This window comes from Esox lucius, chromosome 10 (assembly GCF_011004845.1).
Source record: "Esox lucius isolate fEsoLuc1 chromosome 10, fEsoLuc1.pri, whole genome shotgun sequence".
Taxonomy (NCBI): Eukaryota; Metazoa; Chordata; class Actinopteri; order Esociformes; family Esocidae; genus Esox; species Esox lucius.
Genome location: NC_047578.1, coordinates 19470230 through 19494272, shown reverse-complemented (window position 1 = coordinate 19494272; position 24043 = coordinate 19470230). Strand labels below are relative to the sequence as shown.

Sequence of the window (24043 nt, the reverse complement as noted above, 5' to 3'; positions counted from 1 at the left end):
AATGGGAAAAAAGCAGAGAGAAAAATAAGAGTACGGCCAAATTGTGTTTATGTTGTGAACTCTTCAACATGTCGCTCAACAAAAGATGCCAAGGGAAGCTTTTCCATTAGCCTTTTGATACTAGCATAAAGCACATGACTACTTTTCTTGAACAGATCTCACATTACCAATAACGTGTAATTAACTTGAAATTATTGAAAATAATTACAATAGATAGAGTGGGATAAACAAATTAAGTTCTGCACAAAGGTTTGTTCTTCCATCCTAAGTTGCATGGTTTTCACTGGAACCCCGTCCTGTAAATCACCACTTTGATTACATGCCTGTCACCCTTTGACTCTGTGTCTCTGGGTGGCCTTTGACCCCTGAATGCAGACTCAGCAAATATGATGGGGTCTAGAGGATGTGCAAAGCCAGGAGCTGGAAGAGGAAGGATGGTAAAACAGCAAAATTATTCAAATGTTGTTCAATAAAAAAAAAGCACTCCACAGTTGTATAATTTCAGCGTGTAGCTGTGGAAGTGGTGCTTGTGAGACCAAACGGTTCCATGTGTTTTGTGTACCACTTCAGTCAATTGTATACTACATCACCCTTTTCATAACACTTGCCCCAAAAAGAAAAATAAGATTAACATATCGTAAACACGTGTGGTGCTGAATTGCATCTTTAAATGATTTCTGGAAAATGATCTGATTCCTAGAAAACTGAATTTTCAAGTGGAATGATTTCTTTACACCTTTTTTTTTTTTTTTTTTACAACAGATTTCATATGTAAACCCAGTACACCTGAAACGACATTAATCTACAGCACAGAAGAAATTATAGCCACCCAGACTACAGAGAATATAGTCAAGATGCTTATTCTAAGATTTTAAACTTATATCAGAATCACAAGAAAATAATAGATAAGTTTAAAAGATATTCAAGATCCGGCCCAGTCGTTGAAAACATCAGAATTCAGATGTTTTCCATCTAAATATACCGCCCAAAAGGGACCTTTAAAGCACATTCAATTACATCAGAGAAAAAGAGGGAGAGGAGTGAAAGAAAGAGAGAAAGTGAGTGAGGGGAAGAGAGAGAGGAAACATTCTTAAAGTATGAGAAAATGGTCCTGCACTCCTCCCCTCTCTTCTTCTCTCTCTCTCTTCCTCTCATATCCCCTTCCCTTTCTCATGGTCAGTCAATCAGAGCGTTCCAAGAGCAGGCAAAGAAACTTTGGACTGACAGACAGACACCGGTCAGGGAGAGAGGCAGAGTTGATCCAGGTAAGCCTTATGCATTTGCACTTTACATTAGCAATAAAGGCTTAATATAAATTGAATATTGGCAGTACATTTCAGAGATGGTCCATGCATATCAAAATGAATAAATCAATAATGATATATCCACAAAGTGCACAGTATGCAATGTATAGTTTAGATCTGGAATGACTAACAGCATAAGGACCAACTGCATAGGGACCAGCTTTCCAGGCAATCTATAGGACTTTGGCCTGTAAATGTTTTATTACTCTAGCCTGGGATTGTTTCATAGTGTCGGTCTAGATTTAATAGAAATAATGTGTCACTAGTGCCAATATACATATGCATGCAATCAACACCCATTATGCAATTTAAGACCACTGTTCAAAGTTCTATTTTTGTGTTATTTCATTTTCCATTTGAATGTGAATGTGCGAGACCTGGAGAGTAGAGGGAGATGGTCTGTGGGAATTAAATGCATGCACAATGCTGATTGAATGCGGGAGAGCTGGAGAGTTGAGGGAGATGGGCTGCGGGAATTAAATGCATTCACAATGCTGATTGAATGCGGGAGAGCTGGAGAGTTGAGGGAGATGGGCTGCGGGAATTAAATGCATTCACAATGCTGATTGAATGCGGGAGCGCTGGAGAGTAGAGGGAGATGGGCTGCGGGAATTAAATGCATTCACAATGCTGATTGAATGCGGGAGGGCTGGAGAGTAGAGGGAGATGGGCTGCGGGAATTAAATGCATTCACAATGCTGATTGAATGCGGGAGGGCTGGAGAGTAGAGGGAGATGGGTTGAGGGAATACGGCACAAAAACCCGAAGGATGCAATGCCATTGGAAACACCCCAACGTGCACTTGACTTACACATCTGTAGAATTAAGTGTTTCAAGATATATCGCTCTCTTCTGTGATACTGTTATTAACAGCTGTGATAGGTACCAAACAGTCAAAGGATGTCAGTACTCTGAGTCCTCTACTGAGTTACAGGCCAAGATGGATATCAAAGAGTTGGAAACATCAGGTAGACTGTTAAAATCACCATGCTGCCCATCACTCAGTGTTGTCAGCAGGTAGAGTCAGAACTATCGCTGTAGTAGCTAGGTGCAGTTGAGTGTTTTGTCTTCACCCTAATCCTCCTCTACCTCCCTTGTGCACTGTGCACGTCACCATCTGACTGAACTATGACTAAGGCTGGTGTGAGACGTTGGTATTCATGAGATAATATGCAACCATAAACCCTTAAGATTAATGGCCTTAGCTTCAGTCAAAGCTCTTCTCTGTCCTGGCACCTAGCTTCATTGAAACTTGGGCAGCAGCAGGGTCCCTCCCTATTTTCCCCGAAAACCTCTGAAATCCCACCTTGTTGTAGATTATCTTAATTAACTCCACAGCATCCCTCGCCTTTGGCTTTCCTTACGTAATGCTTATATTATTTACACATTTTTCTACAAATGACTTTGTTGATAGCTACGTCTTAGTTGAGTCAGGTGACTTTACTAACACTAGGCTGTGTGGTTTTCCCACTTGGCTATTTGAAGATTAATGCATTTATTGCAAATTGCTCTGTATTGCTTGAATATCTCAAATATTTCAACCAAGTCAATGTACTCCTGAGTGAAGAATGCCTGTGACCATCCTCATGCTGACAAGATGCTTGACCTCAGACAGCAAAGTGTTGTAAAATGGAATATAACTTGTTGTGGTTACCTCCGTTACTTTGTTTCTTTGTTTTCCTTCCTACTGTTTCTCTCACCTCATTTTTATGCCTCCATGTATTTATTTATTACCCTCCACTCAAATCCCAAGGTTCTATGACGTTATATCAGGTTGGGAAAGCCAGGGCCTGGTTTATGCATTGGGAGCAATGCTTTACTCCTCTGGTCATTTGAGCTGTACTGCATGTGCAAATACATCATTTTAAGATGCATTTACTAGAGTTTCTGGACACATACTGTGTATTGCAAGTATTTACCCCACCCCCCAGACTTCTTCAATATTTTGTTGCGTTTCAAATGTATGTTTTAAATAAAAATTTTAATATAAATTAATAATTCTAACTACAATAATATACCTTTATTAGAAAAGCATTCATCCCCCAGAGAATACATTGAAAACACATAAGTCTCTAAAATCTTTACACAACTGGATTGTGCCAAGTTTTCCATTATTCTTTAACACCTCTGTCTTGTTCAAGGTGTTTCGGTTCACACCTAGAAAGCTCAGGTCATGCCACAGATTTTAAAACAGATTTAACTCAAAAGTGTAACTTATATATAACTACACAGTATTCTTAGTAAGCAAATCCAGTGTCTATTTGCCCTTGTGTTGCTCGTTATTGTCTATATAAAAAAGTTGTTGCTGAATCTGTGTTTAAAATGCAAACAGGAATACGGACATTTTCAGATATCGAATGTGTGGTGGAAAGAGGAACAGGTTGTCATTTATAAATACATTTAAATCCAGATAATTTAATAAATTATCTAAAAATTGTAAATACAAATTTCACTCCTGAACACATTTAGGCTTGCCTCAACAAAGGAGGTGAATAGCTCTGCAAAACTGTTTTCTAGATACTAATTTGTTATTAATTTGTCAAAATAAAGTATGTAGGATTGTCTTTGTCATTTTGACGTATGTCAACTTATGTAGATCGATCACTATAAATAATAATTCAGTTCATTCCAAAAACATGGGTGTGGAAACTTTACAATTCACTGTCATGGTTTGAGACATTCAGCATAAAGTGGGAAAGACAGAGAAGAGCTTCAACAAGGCTTTTCATCTTCAGGGTTTAAAATCCTAAAATTACAGAGGGAGGAAGAAGAGTATTGGGCTGAAGATAAAACACCGGGCTGCACCAAAGTTTCCTCATTGTGATACACAACAGGTATGAAATTAACCATCGCTGAGAGGACTGAGGACATGCTGGATAGTGTTCAGTCAGGTACCAATATACCACAGACTGAGACTCGGGCTTCAGTCCAAACCATTACATTCAATCCCCTGCTGGCATGAGGAAAGTGACCGTATTGGGTCCCAGCGGTAAACCATAGGCCTACCCCATCTAAACACAAGCTTAACCAACACGGACTGGGCCTGGAAAAGGGCCCCATGCTTTTAATGGGCTGGTCATGAATGGCAAATTGTTCACAAGCATTTTGATGTTTCACAACTGCATGAAATTGCATTAGGAAAATAGGTACACTTGTGACAAAGAATAATGAATTAATGTTCAACACAAATATATTACAAGTCAACATGCTGTATTGACAGGACCTTACACATCTCAAAGGCTATTCCAGCTCACCATAGGAACTGTGGTATTTTTCTAACTTAGAAGACCTCAGTTTAATGTGTGTTTTTAACTGTCTTATTTCCAAAGGGAATTCCTGGCATACAGTGGAGAGGAAGGACTTTGAATATGCTTCAGATTCACATGAATAAGGCAACCCCTTTATGAGGAAACCTCTTGACTTGAAAGCAACTTCACAGAGGAGCGTTCATCCATCTACCCCAACCTTCCCTTGAAAAGTGCAATTTCTGTGGTTTAATATCCGTTTCTCTTCAATCAACAACCACAGAAATTACCTCTCACTTGAAGGCAAATTCCAGCCAAAAATGCTTTTAGTCCCATCCTTTCTCATACTGATCCTCGCCTGCCCTGCCCTCCTGACTCAATCCGGTTCCCAGAACCTACGGACCGGGGGGCAAAGGGGACCCAGGGACACAAAGCCAGAAGATGGCAGGCACCCGATCAAAGTGATCTCAGAGACATGTTTTCAGGGGGACACATCGGACTCCGGTCCGACCCAGGGCAAGGAGCTGAACCTCGAGCCTGGTTCTCCTTTGGTCCTTACCCATCGGATCCGACTGATTCCTGGGTCGTGCGGAGGTGGGTGCGAGGCCGAGTTTGCCTCTCTACGAGACCGTGTGGAGAGACTGGAAAAGGAGGTGTCTGCCCTGAGAGAGAAGTGTGGAGGGGCAGAAGGGGGCTGCTGCACTTCCCAGCAGAGCAAAGGTACAGTAAGTTGGACCGTTGCCAGGTGACTCACCGAGCAACTGGGCCTGGTTTTGACAATCACACGGCATCCTATAGCTCCTCCCATCTATGAATCATCTAACTGGTTGTCATTTATACACACAGACAAACAGCTCTCACATTTACTTTCAAAACGATCCATCACTGACCTCAGTCATGAGCACATTTGTTACTAACAGACAACAACCATGCTCAAATTATATTGTAAATGACCTGAGTAATGAGGGCTCTCCTAACAGGCAGACCGAAGAGAGAAACTATAGAACACGGTCCAGTTATAACATCCCGAAATGATCTCAGACAAATCTCTCAATCTAGCTGTTGATCCTTCTTTCAGTTTGGGACACATTCAGCAACAGCAGGGACAGTTTATCCAATAATCTGTTCAAAACATCCATTATTCACTACTCCACTGTCTCTCTCCGGACTTCTTCTCTAGGTGCTGGATGTACCATCAAGCCGGAGACTGATGACTGTCCTAACGAGTGCAGTGATCAGGGACGTTGTGAGGACGGCAAGTGTCTCTGCTTTCCAGGGTTCAGGGGGCCCGACTGCAGTTTGTCCGACTGCCCCGGGAACTGCAATGACAAGGGAAAGTGTGTGAACGGCCAGTGTGTGTGTGACCCAGGTTTCACAGGGCCAGACTGCTCTTCAGTGTCCTGCCCCAGTAACTGTAACAACAAGGGACAATGCGTCGATGGACAGTGTGTTTGTAACCAAGGTTTCACAGGGCCGGACTGCTCTTCAGTGTCCTGCCCCGGTAACTGTAACAACAAGGGACGATGCGTCGATGGACAGTGTGTTTGTAACCCAGGTTTCACAGGGCCTGACTGCTCTTCAGTGTCCTGCCCCGGTAACTGTAACAACAAGGGACGATGCGTCGACGGACAGTGTGTTTGTAACCCAGGTTTCACAGGACCTGACTGTTCTTCAGTGTCCTGCCCCGGTAACTGTAACAACAAGGGACAATGCGTCGACGGACAGTGTGTTTGTAACCCAGGTTTCACAGGACCTGACTGCTCTTCAGTGTCCTGCCCCGGAAACTGTAACAACAAGGGACGATGCGTCGATGGCCAGTGTGTTTGTAACCCAGGTTTCACAGGACCTGACTGCTCCACCAAGGCATGCCCTGGTAATTGCAAAAACAGGGGAAAGTGTGTGAAAGGCAAGTGTGTGTGTGATAGCGGTTTTACGGGCCCAGACTGTTCTACCAAGCCCTGCCCTGGAAACTGCAGCAACCGTGGAAAGTGTGTGAATGGCCAATGTGTCTGCGATAGCGGCTTTACAGGGCCGGACTGTTCTGCCAAAGCATGTCCCAATAACTGCAGCAACAAGGGAAAGTGCGTTAACGGGAAATGTGTATGTGAAGTGGGCTTCACCGGACAGGACTGTGCCACCAAGAGCTGTCCCAATAACTGCAGTAACAAAGGGCGGTGTGTGAAGGGAAGGTGTGTATGCCAGCGTGGTTTTGCCGCGCCAGACTGCATGCAGTGTGAATCTGGGTTCACTGGAGCGGACTGTGGCACTGGTGAGTTGTCCAAATGTACTTCATAAAACACCTTTTACACTTCATATACCTTTTATATTGTTCGATGAAAAGAGACTGCACACTGATATATCATAGTGTTTAGTCATTGTGGAATTCAGTATTCTCTCTATCACGTTGGAAAATCTAGCTGCTAAGCTGAGATGATTAGCGGTGTGAACATTGGAGGACATCTTCGATCCTTTCAAACCTGTTGGGGGGGGGGGGGGGGGGTCGCTGCGACAAGGCAAGGCCATAAATGTGTGTGAAGCAAAATAAAATATAAAAATTACACATATAATGATTAAACACTTAAGGCACGCCTGCATTTAAAACTTGCAACCTCCTCTTGCCAACAAAACAGCACTGAGGTCTGTTCTTACAATGTTTGATGAAGTGAGAGAACGCATAGCAAGGGATTTGTGACTATTCATGCATGCAGAGGCTTTCCGGATCCTTGGTCGTCACTGTTGGACTTCTGTCTTCAGCTCAGCCCACGTTCTGAAAGACGTTTAGGTGAGGAAACTGAGATGGCCACGGCAAAAGCCTGATTCTGTAGTTAGTAAGCCTTTTGTGTGTGTGTGTGTGTGTGTGGAGGAATGCTTTGGATCAAAGGAAAATAGCCACAGCGTTAGAGATCAACCACCATACTTCACGGTGGGGATTAGGTTATTGATTATCCTCCTATTACGCTAAACCCACCTCTGGTGTATGTGGTCACATTTTTCATATGACCATAAAAACTGGTTCTAATTAAAGTTCCAATAAAGTTTAGCTGTAACGATTGTGGTGGTGGAGAGGAACCAAGCGCAGGCAGAATTCAGTCGATGTTGACTCTTAATCAAAACAAACACAGAATACAAACAAACTTAACAAAAGTAAAGCGGCTGAATTTAACCAGCAAACCGAAGCGCTCACACGTTATGTGTGTCAGACAACGAGAACAACAATGATCGACAAGTGAAGGGAGCAGAGGAGAAACATTTAAACACATACTGACAGAATGATTGGGACCTGGTGTGAATGATTGAAGACATGTGACACAAAACTAGTCCAGGATGTGTTTGTGGAGTGACGGGAACTGGGAGAGCACGGCACGGTGGCGCTGATCCTCATCGTACCGTGACATCAGCAAAGTCTATGCACTAACATTTAGAGAGTTGAGGCTTTCATCTTTCAAAGACTTACAGATAGCTTTTTGGCATGGAGGTGGAGTCTAATTTTGGTTTTGAAGACTTGGTAACCCCACAATTCAACCAACTGCAATTCTCCACCTGTGATCCTTGGAGAATGTTTTACCTCTTGAACCATGCGTGGGGGCAAAATACCAGGCAAGTTTCCGAGCACATTTATCACAGCTACAGTTGGTTTAAGCTTCTTAAATATTGAGCTAAAATTGTAGATGGTTATTTAAGACGTATAGCTGTTAATAGCCATTACCATATTTATCAAGGTCAAAGTGAACTCCGCAGGCTCTTTTAAGTACATTTTAGCAAACCGAGTAGCAGAAATTAATATAACCAATCACACAATGTTAATAAAATTACAATTAATAAACAATCAATCAACATTTTAACTGATTCAAAACAGGATACATTATCTAGCACTGTAAGACATGAGTACGAGTGGATATTATGGAAATATAAAAACCTTCGAGCCACTGCAGCCCTGTGATGAATGACGTACCCTGCCTATACTGAAATAGCTGATCACTGATTCAGCCAATGCATGGAAACATAGACTGGCACTGTTGGCTTGAACGGATGGAAGTAAGCCCCCTAACTTTCCTTCTCTGTAGCCATGTCTGGTGTGTCGCAACTCAGAACCAAGGACATCACTGAATCCTCAGTCACCCTCTTCTGGACTCCACCTCCAGTCCAGTATGACACCTACCACCTCACTTTCGTCAGCCAGGTACCAACACCCAGACACATCGTGTACACAACCCGCAGGCAACTTCCCCAAATGGGTTTAATACTTGTTTTGAGGGCAAATTTCAGGTTAAGTGTAAAAGTCATGGTGGTGCATTCTTTTTATAGAAACATCTGAATTTAGTTGTGAGCCATCCCCTTTACAAACTGTTTCTAGAAATGAAACATTTGTGAAAGACGGGATGACAACAATGAGACAACCACAGCACCACATTGAACCAAAGTCTATATTTTCTATGCCCAAGAATGTAAACCATGCAAAATAAATCAGTCCAAATCAAAATGAGAGTTTAAGTTATGGATTTGTTTTGTGTTGGCTAAATAATGCAAACAGGTAAGAAAATGACAAACTTACATTGCCATGAATTGTTCCTAATGTAATCAATAAGCTAGATGAATTATGTATGTGGAGGATTTAAACAAAGTTAATGAGGTTGGAGAAGGAAAAGCATTCTTTAAAATGACCATCAAGGCATACCCTTTCCATACATGCATAACAAGTACATTTATTTAGTAACTTGACTTGCACTGAATACTCAATTATTATGACCAAAACACAAGATTGATGGCTTCTATCTGGAGTGAAATCTCATCACATTGCCAGCAAGAGAATTTCAGTTGAAAGGCCTGTAGTTTTCATATTATTATAAAAAAGAATCTGCCAATTGACTTTTGAGGGGAGCACCCAATAAGATTACGGTACCCTCAAAAGGAAAACGCACAGGTACAGACCTAACACATGGAACAAATGAATTCCAGTGAAATAACAATCAAAGACACATGCTACCAATTGTATTCAAAGCTGCCTTTGTACTCTAAGTTTTAAACATTTCACTGATTTGCACTGCAGAATGATATAGTGTGGTACTGAAGCCTAACGTCCTATTGAGGTCAAGTTCAGTTAACATACAGTAGCATTGCCACTGCAAATAACAAAAAAGCCTATGGTACATTGCTATGATCCAATACAATATCCATAATATCCGGGCCATGTGTGAAGCTTTCATGTGTATAAGTCTCCTGCTGTAATCGTCCCAATTAATCAAACATATGCTCCCAATCTGCACAGAGGGGTTACGTCAGACGTACACAATGAAAAACTGGATTGGAAATCATCATGCACATGTTGTTGGCCCTTTGCTATTACAAACACTCTAGGTAAGCCATATCTGCAGTGCCTTCAGAAACTATTAATTTAACTTATTCTCCACATTGTGTTATAGATTTAATAATTGATTACACAAATTGTTTGACATAAATCGACACTCAATACCCCACAATGACTAAACACGTGTGGCAATTTATTGACCCCCCCCCCCCCCCCACCGAAATATCTCATGTACATGGAGTTAGGTCCGGAAATATCTCGACACTGACACAATTTTCATAATTTGGGCTCTGTACGTCACCACAATGGATTTGAAATGAAACAACCGAGATGCAATTGAAGTGCAGACTTTCAGCTTTAATTCAAGTCACGTTTAGGAATTGCAACCATTTTCATACACAGTCCCCTTATTTCAGGGGCTCAAATGTAACTGGACAAATTAACAGTCATAATCAACATTTTCATTTTTGATACTTCGTTGATAATCCTTTGCAGGCAATGACTGCTTGAAGTCTGGAACGCATGGACATCACCAAATGCTGGGTTTCCCCCTTTGTGTCTTCACTTGTTGTTTGTTCGTGGGTCTTTCTGCCTTAAGTTTTGTCTTCAGCAAGTGAAATGCATACTTAATCAGGTTGAGATCAGGTGGTTGACTCAGCCATTGCTGAGTATTCCACTGCCTTAAAAAACTCCTAGGTTGCTTTCGCAGTATGTTTTAGGTAATTGTCTAAAAATCTCTAAAGTGAAGCGCTGTCCAATCAACTTTGCTGAATTTGGCTGAATCTGAGCAGACAATATCCCCCTATACATTTCAGAATTCATCCGGCTGCTTCTGTCTTCTGTTACATCATAAATGAACACTAGTGACCGAGTGCCATTGGAAGCCATGCATGCCCATGCCATCACACTGCCTCCACCGGGTTTTACAGATAATGTGGTATGCTTCAGATCATAAGCCTTTCCAAGCCTTCTCAATACTTTTTTCTTCCCATCATTGTGGTAAAGGTTGTCTTCTGTGGACGTCCAGGCCTTTTTGTGTTAGTGTGTTCTTTTTTACTCCGAATGTACCAAACTGCTGATTTGGTTACTCCTAATTTTCCAAACTGCTGATTTGGTTACTCCTAATGTTCCTGCTATCTCTCTGATGGATAAAAAAAAAAAAAACGAAGCTGCAGCCTAAGGATGGCCTGTTTCACTTGACCGCACATTTTGGGTTCACAGCACCAGCTTCCAAATGTGAATGCCACACCTGGAATCAACTCCAGACCTTTCACTTGCTTAATTGATGAAGAAATAACAAAGGAATAGCCCACACATTATCATTAAACAGCTTTTGAGAAAATTGTCCAATTACTTTTGGTCCCTTGAAAAAGGGGCTACATAAAACTGTAATTCCTAAACACCACCTCCAATTTGGATGTGAATACCCCCATATTAAAGCTGAGAGGCTGCACTTTAAGCCCATATTCAATATTGAACTGTAACTTGAATATATTTTGGTAAACAGTCAAAATAACAAAACTCCAATTATTTCCGGACCTAACTGTAAGTATTCAGATACTTCTTTCAATACTTTATTAGAAGGGCCTTTGGCAGCAACAGCTTTGAGTCTTCTTGGATATGCCCCTACCAGGAGTTTCTCTCACTCCCACTTCAGTCAGATTGGATGGGGAGCGTTGGCGAGCTGCGATCTTCTGGACTACCCACAGATGTTCAACAGGGTTCAAGTCTGGGCTTTGGCTGGGTCACTCAAGGACATTCAGACTTGTGCCAAAACCCCTCAAGCACTGTCTAGTGTGCTACGGGTCAAAGTCATGCTGAAAGATTCATCTTTTACCCAGTCTAACGTCCTGTGCACAATGGATCAGGTTTTCTTAAGTGCTTGGCATTTAGGCCTAGTCGTTTGATTTTGGTCTCATCAGACCAGAACATCTTTTTTATTATGCTCTCAGAATCCTTCTAGCATCATGTCATATGCCTTTCAATCAGGAGAGGCCTCCTTAAAGGCTCCTCCACCATAAAGGCCTCCTCTACCATAAAGGCCAGATTTATGGAGTGCTATCCTCCCATGTCTGCAGAAAAACTCTGGAAGAAGCTCTGTTAGTGTGGCCATTGGGTTCTTGCTAGCCTCTTAAACCAGCCCTGGCTTGTCGCTTGGCCTGGGGAATACCTATAGGATTTTTGGTTGCAAATGGGGTCAAAACACATTAACCCAATTTAATTCCTTGTTTGGGCTAATGTCTCAAACATGTTAACACAAACAAATTCATTGCTTGGGATGGGCTTATACAGGTGCTCACAAGACAACAGTACAACAGTAGCTAGCAAAGTCAGGATGGCAGCAAAATCACCAAATAAAACCCCATCAAAATCTTTGGATGTATATCGTGTTTGTGGTGAACCACATCAGTTTTTGAGAAACAAACAGAACGTTTTCTTAGGTAAATCATTGTTAGTGCGACTGGACTACACACTCGCTTTAGAAGATCTAATAAGACCAGTAACGCTGAATGATGGGTTTTCTAAAGCGGTATATGTGGCTCCTGTTATGCTAAAACGTAAATAAATATAAAAGAAATGTGGATGAGGTAGAAAGAATTAGCGGTTTTGCAAGGGAAAAAGCTCATTCTAAACTCCAAACAAGAAGAGGTAGTCTCAATCCCCAGATGTACCAAGAGGTTTTTGCCTAACGAACCATAGCCCATAGGAAGGCACGCCAAAACAACCATTTTGTTCAGAACAGCATTACTAAATAATAATAATATGAGAGATTTCAGTCTTTTATAGTTTTCTAAAAACGTGTTTTTGCTTGGTCATTATGGGGTATTGGTTGCAGATTGATGGCACCATTGTTTTTAATCAATTAAAAATGAAGTCTATAACACAACAAAATGTGGAGAAAGTGAATTGGTCTGAATACATTCAAAGAACCTTACGACATTAGATTTGTGTAATCTAGAACAGTGACACAACAGAAACTCCTCAATGACTACCAAAATGACTAAAGGAAAATATAGCACAAATCCCAGGACTCACTTTTTTCTACTTAACATGAGTCGAATTATGGGATGGTCATTCTTCATTAAAGGATGCCAGAATAGGGCACCAGACTGTAAAAACCCAGTGCCATTTTGACACGTAATGGAGAGGATTCAGTGGTAATAAGGAGATTGAGACAACAGCAGCAACAGGGAATAACTGACAGGAGTAGGTGTGAGAAACATGGAGCGAGGGATACAGGCACAAAGAGGATAGATAATGAGGGTTGAGAACAATGAGCAATGGAGAAAGTCTTACAGAAGCGACCGTTAGGGAAAGGGAAGGATAGTGGAAGATAGAGAGAGGTGGCAGCAGGGGAGAGGAAAAGATGCAGATGTGGGATGCTTGTTGCTAGGGCAGCCATAAACACTGTCAAAAACATGGCCCACGCCAGACAAATGACATCACTGGTCGGCAGCTGTGACACACAGCGGAAGAGAATGAATGAGGGAGATACACAATCCTCCCTCTTGTTTACAGACAAACAACACAAACGAACTGAACAGGCCACGAGCCCCGCAATGTGAAATATAAAGAAGAACACGCTAATCTCTGGAAACGTGTCCATCGGGAAAAAGAACAGGAGAACTAGAGCGCGACATACTGACACTGTTCTGAGATTATCTGAACTAAATCAGTGCTGTGCAACCTGGCAACCCATCTGGGTCCCATTTCATATTATGAAAAAAAATATATTACACAATGGAGAAAAACCTGGAATGCACCACCAACTTGGAGTAATTGAGTAAAACCTGAACCTATTGCTTTTATATTAATGGAAATACTGGCGCTTTCCAATGCATAGATTCAAGAATAACAATATTATTTAAGTTTTAGTAGCATGTTTTACATCGATTTCTGAAATGATCCTGTAGAATATGATCTTCATTCACCCACGTATAGTTTGGCAAAATCCTGTCAGTCTTGTCTGTTGCATTGCAAGTGACTGACACATTTCAGTTGATTACTATTGGATGAATCTATGTGGCTGGATGCATTATTGATCCAAGTTTAGTCAAAATTAGGCCAGTGGTGACTTGAATATCACGTGTGATAAACTTACAGAACAAACAAATTAATGGATACAGATAGGTAGTCCATGGGGACAACAAAATGCAAAGTCATAATCTTGGTATTGTATTGGAACCAACTAATGAACATAATTCAGCCAAACGCATGTTAAAATAAAGGAACTAGATACATAAAGTGCCTTATTTCTATACAGTAAAAACATATATGTATATAAAAAAACAACAACAAAGGGACTGTACATTTCTTCCTGTATGGTATTAATAATATTCCCTGCAGGTGGTTTTTAAGATATTGCAATGAGTATCTGTACCAAATGTCTTAAGTCAGATTGATGAAACACGTGCCTGTTATAGACTCATCTTGTGGTCGATATGTTCAAGCATATTTTGAGTCTTGACCATGTTTGCAACCCCACCCATGTGAATGTTTGTCAGCAGTGGCCATTTTATTTTAGGTACTAATGTGAAGAATCACTCACACACATTGTGCCATACGTACACGATTAAAGCTTCCCTTCCCTCCTGACAATGTTCCAGTCCATGACAATAAGAAACATTCCCATGACATTATGCTTCCACCACCATATTTCACAGTAGGGATGTTGTATGTTGGCATATTAATCAAAAGGGCAAATGTTACATTTATAGTTTTCTGTGCCACAGAAAGAGGGCGATCAACAGATAACATCCCAAGTTGGAGGCAAGCTCACCACCTACACCCAAACAGGCCTGGCGGCTGGGCAGGAATACACGGTGACAGTCAAGGGAGAAATAGATGGGAAATTGGGTGCTAACAGCACAGCAGAATTCACCACTCGTGAGTCAGGAAACCGCATTTTGCCCTCATCATCATCTGCTACTTTGATTATTAAAGATATGTAAATGCTAATAAGATTTGTTACTGCTTTCCTCCCATTCACCGCCCAGTTATCTCTGGTCCCACAAACCTTCGAGTTGTCAAGACAACCACGACATCCGCAGTCGTACAATGGGAACAATCGCAGGGGGACATTGACAGGTATCGCTTAAGTGTTGAACCCCATCAGAAAGACGGAAATGCCAAAGGTAGACAAGAGTTAACCCTGCCTCCTGAGCGGGACTCAGCCCAGATTGATGGTTTGGACCCGGGACGTTTGTATGACATCACACTGGTGGCAGAAAAAGGCAAAATCAAGAGCAAGCCAGCAACAGTCCAAGTCACTCCTGGTGAGTTTTTCTGGATGAGGGGGCTGCTTCCTTTAATTATTACTTTGTATAACAAAAGATTCAGGGACTGGATTGTATATTAAGCAATATTGATTGTCCAGAGTGACTTAGAGGAGCAATGAGGGTTAAGAGCCTTGCTCAAGCGCAAACTAATGGATTTTACCATGTCATTTCAGAGTTGCACAAATATACAGTCATGAAACAACAAACATTTTGAACTAAGCATAAGGAGCAGGAAAGACAAAGTCATTGTTTAGAGAGAGAGAGAGCAAGAAATCTTTTAAAAAGATTGGATTCCCTGGCAATGTGAATATAGCAGGGCCAGTCCTGCTCTTGTGAAGCGTAATCCCACTGAAGTTAAAATCTCTGGAAACGTCATTATTCAATAGAGCAGAAAATTGGAAGGGATTTTAAAATGTTTCATTGAAATTAATTTAAGTACAATATAAAATTGCCTTCTGGTACTAAGCCAATCTCCCTTCTTGAAATATATTTAGTTTTTTCTTTCCGCAATGGTGATGATTAATGTTGCTCTCTTTTTCAGTAGCAGAACAGACTTAACTCATAACATTGAATATTTCAGCACCCGAACAATGAAAGGTTGTTTTGATGACTAAATGTAATAATCTTTCCACCTTTTCCTGCAGGTTTGAACAGCACATATGCCAACTATTTTCTCCAATAATGAAAATGTGGGTGCTGTTGTGAAACACAATTCAGTGTTTAAATATAATATGTGATTTCACCATTTGGATCTAACAATGCTTCTCCCTCTTGTAGCTAGATTAAGAAAACAGTGTTGCCTTTGATTCTAAATGATCACTTCACGCCTCTAGGAAAATCCACAAAAACAATATCCAGGAAGGCAATAGAAACTGCGACCTCACACATAGCAACAGGAGTACGAATCCACAAGGGACAAGCAGAAGGAAATACAAAGCCTATGAGGGTTAACAAGAAGACCACAGGTGAAGGGCCAGAGATGACAAAGACTATACAAGGACCAGGCTCTGGAACAGTTTATGGCACCAACAGAACCAAAGAGAACCCTTCTAATTCAACCAGTACAAGACTTCTTGTCAACAAAAAAGAAAAGGTTGTACCTAAAATCAATGGTAAAATAACCTTGAACAGGCGACCACAAATTGGAGACTCGATCCGCTTTAATGGTACAAGAGTTATCCAAGGTGTGAGAAGAGTGGGTCAGAGTCTCCTACAAAAGCCTGCAAGCAGAAATCCAATACTGGGCATCAAAAAGACTGTAGATGATGAGTCTAAACCAAAAAACCCAATTGCTGGTGACAAGACTAAGGCAATAACTGTTAAAGACACTAAACTGGAGATAAATCTTCGTGGAGAAAATAGTGGAACTTTGACCAAGACACATCCTGCTGTAATCCTTCCTGAAATTCCTCACATAAAGGACCTATCAGACACCAAACATGGTAGAGAGACCGAAATAAATGGACCAGGACCCGGGAGAGAGGGCTTGGAACATACAATCACTGGTCACCGATATCCAACTGCCTCTTCACCTTCACTAGAATCACCAGCTTCCAATAAGCCACAGCCTACTTCAGCTCCTCCAAAACCTGATCAATCAAAGGCTGGTAAGGCATTGTCTGTTTCCCCTGCCCGTTTCTCAACCCTGCCTCCAGATGCTCAGCCAAAGAGGCCACCAGTGTCCTCCAATGAATCAGAACAAAGTGGTAAAGGAGACCATTCAGCTTCTGTCAATTCAGAGGAATTGCACTCCACCAAAGATGGTGCTGCCGTGATAGTGGACGGTCACGACACATACAGGGACATAATAGGTGGCAGGGTACGGTCTAGCACGGAACAAAACAAGACTCTGACAGTGGGCGGCACATCACCTGTTCGCCAATTACCTCCAAAGTTGACTCGGCTGCCACGCCCATACCCAAATATGGGACCATTTCAAAACAGGACCCGATCATACCCGAGACCTCCTCAGCATTTGTCAAGAGGTCCCGTACGCAGTCCTCTCCCGCCTAAACAGATAAACAGAGGCGACAACAGCATTATCATTCAAACCACGCAACCGGGGGGAAAGGGCACCTACAGCACCACACAGAACGAGACGAGCACAGATCTGACACCCAAAGATCTACTCCAGAGAAAAAATGCCACAGCTACAGCGCAAGGTTACACCCATCGGAGAAGTGAGGATAGCTCCCGCCAAATGGGCCACAATTCAAAAACAGGACATCATGACTTTGGCAGCCTAGTGGATACAACTGCAGTTTCAAGAGGTAGTCCAAACCAGATAAATGGATCAGATGTCCCCACTACCATAACAAATGGCCAGCCTCTAATCTCAGTAGGGGTTCGAAGCTTAACCTCTGGGGGTTTCATACTCATTTGGGGAGCACCAGAGGGGATGTACAAGAACTTCATAGTAACAAGAGAAGAACAAGGTAGTAAGAAGGAGGCAAAGAAAGGTAATGAAGAGGAGGGGGAGGCACAAACTGATAAGGAGATCAAGGGGAATAAGGAGGTGAGCGAAAGGGAGGTGAGTCAGGGTAAGAACGGAGGGGAGGAAAAGAGTGTTTCCAACAGGAGAAATGATCATAATGGTCAGCGCAGCAACAGCAATACTACAGCTAAAGTTGAGAGAAGAATTCTCAAATTCTCCAAAGTCCTTCCGGGGTCGGCTCGCTCATTCCCATTCAAGGATCTTCAGCCGCAGACCCACTACTCCTTGTCTGTGTTTGGGAAAGGTCCCGGAATACGCTCGAAAATTCACAGACTCATCGTCCGTACAGGTACTAACCACAATTAAAAACTCTCCAAATCAAAGGGTTCATAATCTCATAGCTCAAGAACAGGAAGGATATTTTCCCCAAGTTGTTCAAGACACCCACATTAGATGAGTAGATATTCTCACCGCACAGGAAGCATAGCTGCTGCATGTGAAATAGCTAAGGGGAATCCTAATAAACTAAACCACCTCTGGTGTGACATACTTATAAAGTATAGCAGAGGATTACACAGCTGCTTGATCCATGTCAATTTCAAAACCTGTCACACTCTTGACACCATAACTTCATTGTGTTTGATGTTCATTTGCCTCATCTGCTTATTGACTCCGTTCTTTGTGTTTCTTTTGGTTTGTTTGTATTTAACGCCGTTGAGATCCAAAACTTTTAATTAAAGCACTGGTTATAAAAAAAAAAAAGGTCCAGAGCTTTAATTACAAAATGTTCCATGACCAAATGTTCATGTATTTCTGCTGATCATATGCATTTCATGTTAACTCCTTGTTTAAGCCTTGTTGTGCAGTGTTGAGTGCACCTGTGATGTGTGGTCTCCATACTGGTTGCACTGTGGAAAAACAGGTATCATTGCCAAAAACACCCAGGAGAGATTTTGTTGCTAACTGGGAAACTACTTGAGCAAGATAGTTCATAAACGATTCGGGTTTTGTGATAACAGCATAATTATCACCTTTGTAAGTCAGTCATTTTTTTACGCACCGTAAAGCCATAGCGTCCCCGGTCCCTATACTACATATACAGCCTGTGTTTTCCACTTTGTATATGTACAGTATGTCAGCCCAAACACATCCATGCGTTAAGCACGTACACTAATGAACATGACTTCGTTAAACAGTTTATAAGACTTCTACCATTCACCCACAACCGCCATTCACTGCTGGTCTGATCTTCTCTCACTTAGGGTGAGCTTTAAGTCAACAACCTTCATTGGCACCCTTCATCACTCACAAACCCCAGGGTAAGACCATGGTTGGGCCCTATGGTTTTTCCTGAGCTTAAGTGTGAAATGTACAGATTTTAATCCTATGAGTATTTTAATACATTTTGTAAACACAGTCATTCTACAAGGTTTTAATTATCTTTTTTTGAGGTTGAGGACTCAAATGTCATTTGGAATCATTATGGCAGGATCCTGCTCACTCAAGGTTAAAAATCTGTTGGCCAACGCATTTCCAATTCCTTTGAAATTCTCCCTCTTGCTTTATCTTGCCTATAAATGTATGTTAAAGTATTCCCCTTCAACTTGTCAAAATCTTTTCGATTTTTCCTGTCTTTTTTAATAACAATTTTAACTTGAATCTTTCCAGCAAACTTCTTTTTTTCAGGATCAAAAGCACAGCTCAGCGCTACACCAGCGCCTTTTCACTTGCTGCTTTCCAGGGTCCAACATGCATCTAACAGTGACACCATGTCTGTTGTAGTATATGCTGTACTGTGTATACTGTATATATGTTTGCACTGTGCATATATACACACATACTCATTGGAGCACTAATAATAACAGCGTGAGAAAAGAACAGTATTGGTGCACATACATGTTAGGGGTTATTGATCTTCTAATGTGTTTCTTCTCTGCACATGACCAACATTCACATTTCTCTACTTATTTCCTGTTTTTCAAACGTATTCTTGCACTGTTTCCATGTCCACTATGTTTACCCTTGTTTTTTCTTACACGTTTTTCTCTCTTTTCCTTTATTTCTTTAATTATTCTCTCCCTTCCCTCTTTCTTCTTTTCTCTCCTTTCTTTCTTTCTGTTCTTATGTGCCTTTTTCTATGCCTGTTTTCACTCTGGATCATGCTTACCATTCCCATGCCCAGGTCCAGAACCTCCCTCGGGTCTTCTCTTCAGTGATGTGACAGACACTTCTCTCTATGTGTCCTGGACCAAGCCAAAGAGTCCAGTGAGTGGCTTCAAGGTCACCTACACTAACACAATGGAAGGTAGGCTCTTAGACAGATGTTTTGGAGGTCAAAATCCTGAATGGTGAGTCACATCGGTTTGATGTTTATTTCTCACATCTGTAAAGGGGTTCATACTGTTTGATCTGCCTGTTCTGTTCCAGGGGAGCCTGTCTCTGTACTGGTGGACCCTGGGGATTCCACCCTGCCACTGTCCAAGCTCACTCCGGGGTCCTCCTATGAGGTCAGTGTGATATCTATTCTTGGACAGGACGAGAGCGATACAATCAAAGACCTGGTTGTGACACGTAAGTTCACAGTATTTCATTCACACATTTCACTTTCCGTTATAGGAATAAAACTTAATTACAGGAAATAATCAGATGATAAATGACAGAAAGTTAGACTATTAACATTGACATCCACTTCCTTTGATCTGTGGTTGTGTCTTGTCAACAAATTAAGTTAAACATCGAAAACCATAGATGAGTTGTGTTTTTCTGTTTGACCTTTTACTTTCGTATGTGTGGTGTTCTTCTCAGAATTTTATATGAGTCCTGTATTCTCATCATTGCTCTAGCAGGTTCTGAATCTGGGAAAGATCTGTGCATTGTGATATTTTCTCAAAGGATCTATTATGGAGCTGCTTCAACTTCCATTTCAAACTGTCAACATTTTTAGCAATGAAAAGCCTCCTTTACCACTACGACATGTCCCAAACTGAAATGGCATATCGAAGGGGAATTAACACTCTTGCTTTGTTTTCAAACCTTAACCGATCTTAGTCCCTGACCCTCCAACGGACCTCCGGGCCATTAATGTCACAGACACCAAGGCCTTGCTGCTATGGCGACCAGCACTAGCAACAGTCGACCGTTATGTCGTAGTTTATGGCTCTGAAAAAGGTAAGGGGTATCACAGGGTTGGATATCCATTACAAAAAAAACCTGTTGGACTGTCAAAAGCCCTACCCAAGTAGAGAATTTCCTTTTCCATTCGGAGCTTCCACACACAATGCCACAGGCATTAACGATGAGATCATATTTGTTTTGGCTAGTCAGTTTATGACCACCCAAACTGCATTACAATAAACACTTAGAAATGAATGAAATCCAGTCCTAACCCCCCCCACTGCCACCCACTGGCTCTCTCACTGCCGCTTGTTCCTTTGTCGCCCGCTCAACAAAGGCTCAGATGAGCGGATGATCACTGTGTCGGGCAACGCAGCCGAGCAGCAGCTGAAGGAGCTTCAGCCGTCCACCACATACACCGTCAGAGTGACCAGTCAGCTGGGCAGCCGGGACAGCTCTCCCGCCACTGCCGTCTTCACCACCACCAGGGGTCAGTCATCACGCACGCCCCCCCGAAAACTAACCCGCTGCTTGAAACCTAACGCTTAATGAACTGGCCCTGAGGCGGCACGGAAACGGAAGGTGTGTGTCTCTTGCCGAATCCCCCAAACGAGCTTGACTGTGTCCGTCCGGCAGGGTCGGACGGGGATGTCCTGCGTGACCTGGAGGCCAGTCAGGTGACCGCTCGCTCCGCGCTGTTGACGTGGAAGGCCCCCTCAGCCGCGGTGGGAAGCTACAGGCTGAGCTATCAGACCGTGGGACAGGAAATTCAGGTAACCCCGATCGACAGGCGGAGACACGGACACGCGTCCCATTGTCAGTCGATCGGCGCAAATGCCAACGATCTCCGGCCCAGACAGACGGATCTGTTTCTTCCCAACAGGAAGTTACCGTTGACTCCACAGAAACGGAGTTCATGCTGACCAGGCTGCATCCCCTATCCAAGTACACTGTGCAGCTACAGGGAGAGAGGGGAGGAAGCCACACGGCTGCGCTTTCCACGGAGTTCACGACAGGTAAGTGCTCAAACACTGTATACAGGCAAGACATTCCACGTACTAAGCAAATAATTACGGACATCAAAAGCGGCATCTCAAAAAGTCAAGACATCCGCCCTTTGACTTTGTCCATCAGGGAATCTCCGATACCCCTTCCCAAGTGACTGTTCCCAGGAGCTGCTGAACGGGATTCGTGAGTCTGGAGAGGTAGAGATCTTCCCCAAGGGAAAGCAGGGCAAACCACTTTTGGTCTACTGTGACCAAGAGACTGATGGGGGCGGCTGGACGGTGAGAGGTCACTGCTGAAGGGACTACTGAATAGAGATATTCAGACATAGACAATAGATTGAGCATGATTTGTTAAAAAGGTTGACCGCAAAACAACAACATTCCTGAACTGTCAAGAGTAGGTAAAGGTTGTTTACGAAAGGCATTCATTCAGCTGCATGAGTTTTTGCTATTCAGGTCTTCCAGCGAAGGATGAATGGGAAAACTGACTTCTTTAGAGGCTGGAAGAACTACAGCCGAGGGTTTGGAGAACTAAGTGGGGAATTTTGGCTGGGTAAGAGTAATTCGTCACACCACGTTTGTTTTCACCATCTTCAGCATTGCACCAGCGCAACATCAAAGAACTGTTATACAGATGGCACAAAGCTAAACTGTCACTTCAACCTAAACAGCGCATGCCCTTGTGCATGCAACTCTGTAAATAGATGGACTGTTAGGCACAGAAATTAAACAGTACAACTCCAGATAAATGTGAAAATGCATTGCGGGGGGTAGAAAAGAGTCGACTACTGACACTGTTGGTGCACAATCAGAATGAAAACCAAGGGGCATCAGCAGAAGGCCTCTCATTCAAAGCCCTCTAACTTCACTGTAGCAATTTGTGTGAGCCTTAGCAATGGTAGTGCAGCATCCATTGAATTCTGACATTGTGGGGCATTTCCACTGTGTACTTCAGCTCTGATGAAAATAAGTCTTGAGCGCCCCCTAAAGGTAATAAATAGTTCAGGAGCTCAGAGGTACGTTTGTGTGTGCTGCAACAATTCCACTCCTCTCTTGTCCATCTGTAGGTAACGAGAACCTACACGATCTAACCAGCGTGGCACCGATGACACTACGCGTGGACTTGCGCGTAGGGGACGAGTCCGTGTTCGCCAAGTACTCCACGTTCTCAGTGGACACCTTCAGGAGGAACTACGCGCTCAAGGTGTCCGGGTACAGCGGCACGGCGGGTGAGAACTGAGCGGGGTCCACTACAAAGATCTGACCCACTAATGCGCATCTTCCCAAATAACCTTTGAACCTGTCTCCTCCCCTTTCCTCACCATCCCTCGATCCGGCCTGTTTTCCACCTGCTATCCGTCTTTCCACGCCCCCCTTGGCCGTGTTCTCTCTACACTTTTGGTCTGGGTAGGTGACTCTATGAGTTACCACAACGGACGGCCCTTCTCTACTAAAGACAGGGACCCCATGCCCTTCATCACCCGCTGCGCCATGTCCTACAGGGGGGGCTGGTGGTACAAGAACTGCCACGAGGCCAACCTGAACGGCCTCTACAACACCAACGTCCACCACCAGGTAATGCTGATCTCATGTCGTCTCTCACCACAGTATAAAGTCAAGTAATACAGTCAGTTTGCTAAACGGAATTGTCTTCGTCTGTCCTCAGGGAGTGATCTGGACTACCTGGAAAGGCAAAGATTTTTCCATCCCTTCCACTGAGATGAAGTTCCGGCCAGCATCGTTCACTCCTCCGGTTCAGGGATAAGTGGTGGACCAATAATTAGAAGGGGAGAAAGGCACACTATTATTAACACACGCGCGCACACACACTCAATCATGCATGCATGAACAGTATGCATCTATTAGCTACCGTTTGAAAATGTCTGTGCCTTGCTCTCCAGACTAAAGCGATCAGATTTTTTCAAATGTATAGAGGACAGTAACCTGTATGTTACTGTATATTGTACAGTTTCTAGATTACCTTTGCAATTTCCTTTTTTTTATTATTCTTAAGTGTTGTGGTACCCCTCGTTTCAGCTGTAAAAATGTATGCACTGTCCCCTCACTACGATGATACAACCGTGGAAATGAGCGGGTGAATAATGAAGATTTTTGTACTGGACTGGTAATTATCAAGTTCCTGTGTTTGTCCTTGGTCTTCTTGGATGTTGATGTATGTATTCTCAAAATGTGGTACACAATAATAAAAGAATGGTAGCAGATGCTGCCCATTAAAAGTGTTTCATCAAAATGCTGGCTTTCTGAATTGTCTTTTTGTGGTATTTTAAAAGAATACCAAAAGGATTACAAGGATACGTTAGTTAGTAACCTCCCTCATTAGTCCTAATGTATTCA

General features: G+C 42.6%; 1 protein-coding gene across 5 annotated transcripts; it reads left to right on the top strand.

Annotated features, from left to right (window-relative positions):
* The first annotated feature begins 1179 nt into the window (after positions 1-1179).
* Positions 1180-23928, top strand: LOC105028059 (tenascin-X). 5 transcript variants are annotated; one of them, XM_010900516.3, is made up of 18 exons: positions 1180-1265; positions 4634-5269; positions 5730-6818; positions 8614-8729; positions 14588-14741; positions 14852-15130; positions 15967-17916; positions 19750-19872; positions 19995-20138; positions 20616-20735; positions 21019-21171; positions 21318-21454; positions 21565-21697; positions 21816-21967; positions 22145-22241; positions 22756-22917; positions 23100-23263; positions 23355-23928. In XM_010900516.3, the coding sequence occupies exons 2-18, from the start codon at positions 4870-4872 to the stop codon at positions 23451-23453; spliced, it is 5472 nt and encodes a 1823-aa protein (XP_010898818.2). In that variant the 5' UTR covers positions 1180-1265; positions 4634-4869; the 3' UTR covers positions 23454-23928. The 5 variants fall into 5 exon arrangements, 4 of the variants coding, with proteins under 4 accessions (XP_010898818.2, XP_010898820.2, XP_019905534.2 ...); XM_020049975.2 differs by lacking the exon at positions 1180-1265 and adding an exon at positions 4084-4138; XM_010900518.3 differs by lacking the exon at positions 15967-17916.
* The last annotated feature ends 115 nt before the right edge of the window (positions 23929-24043 follow it).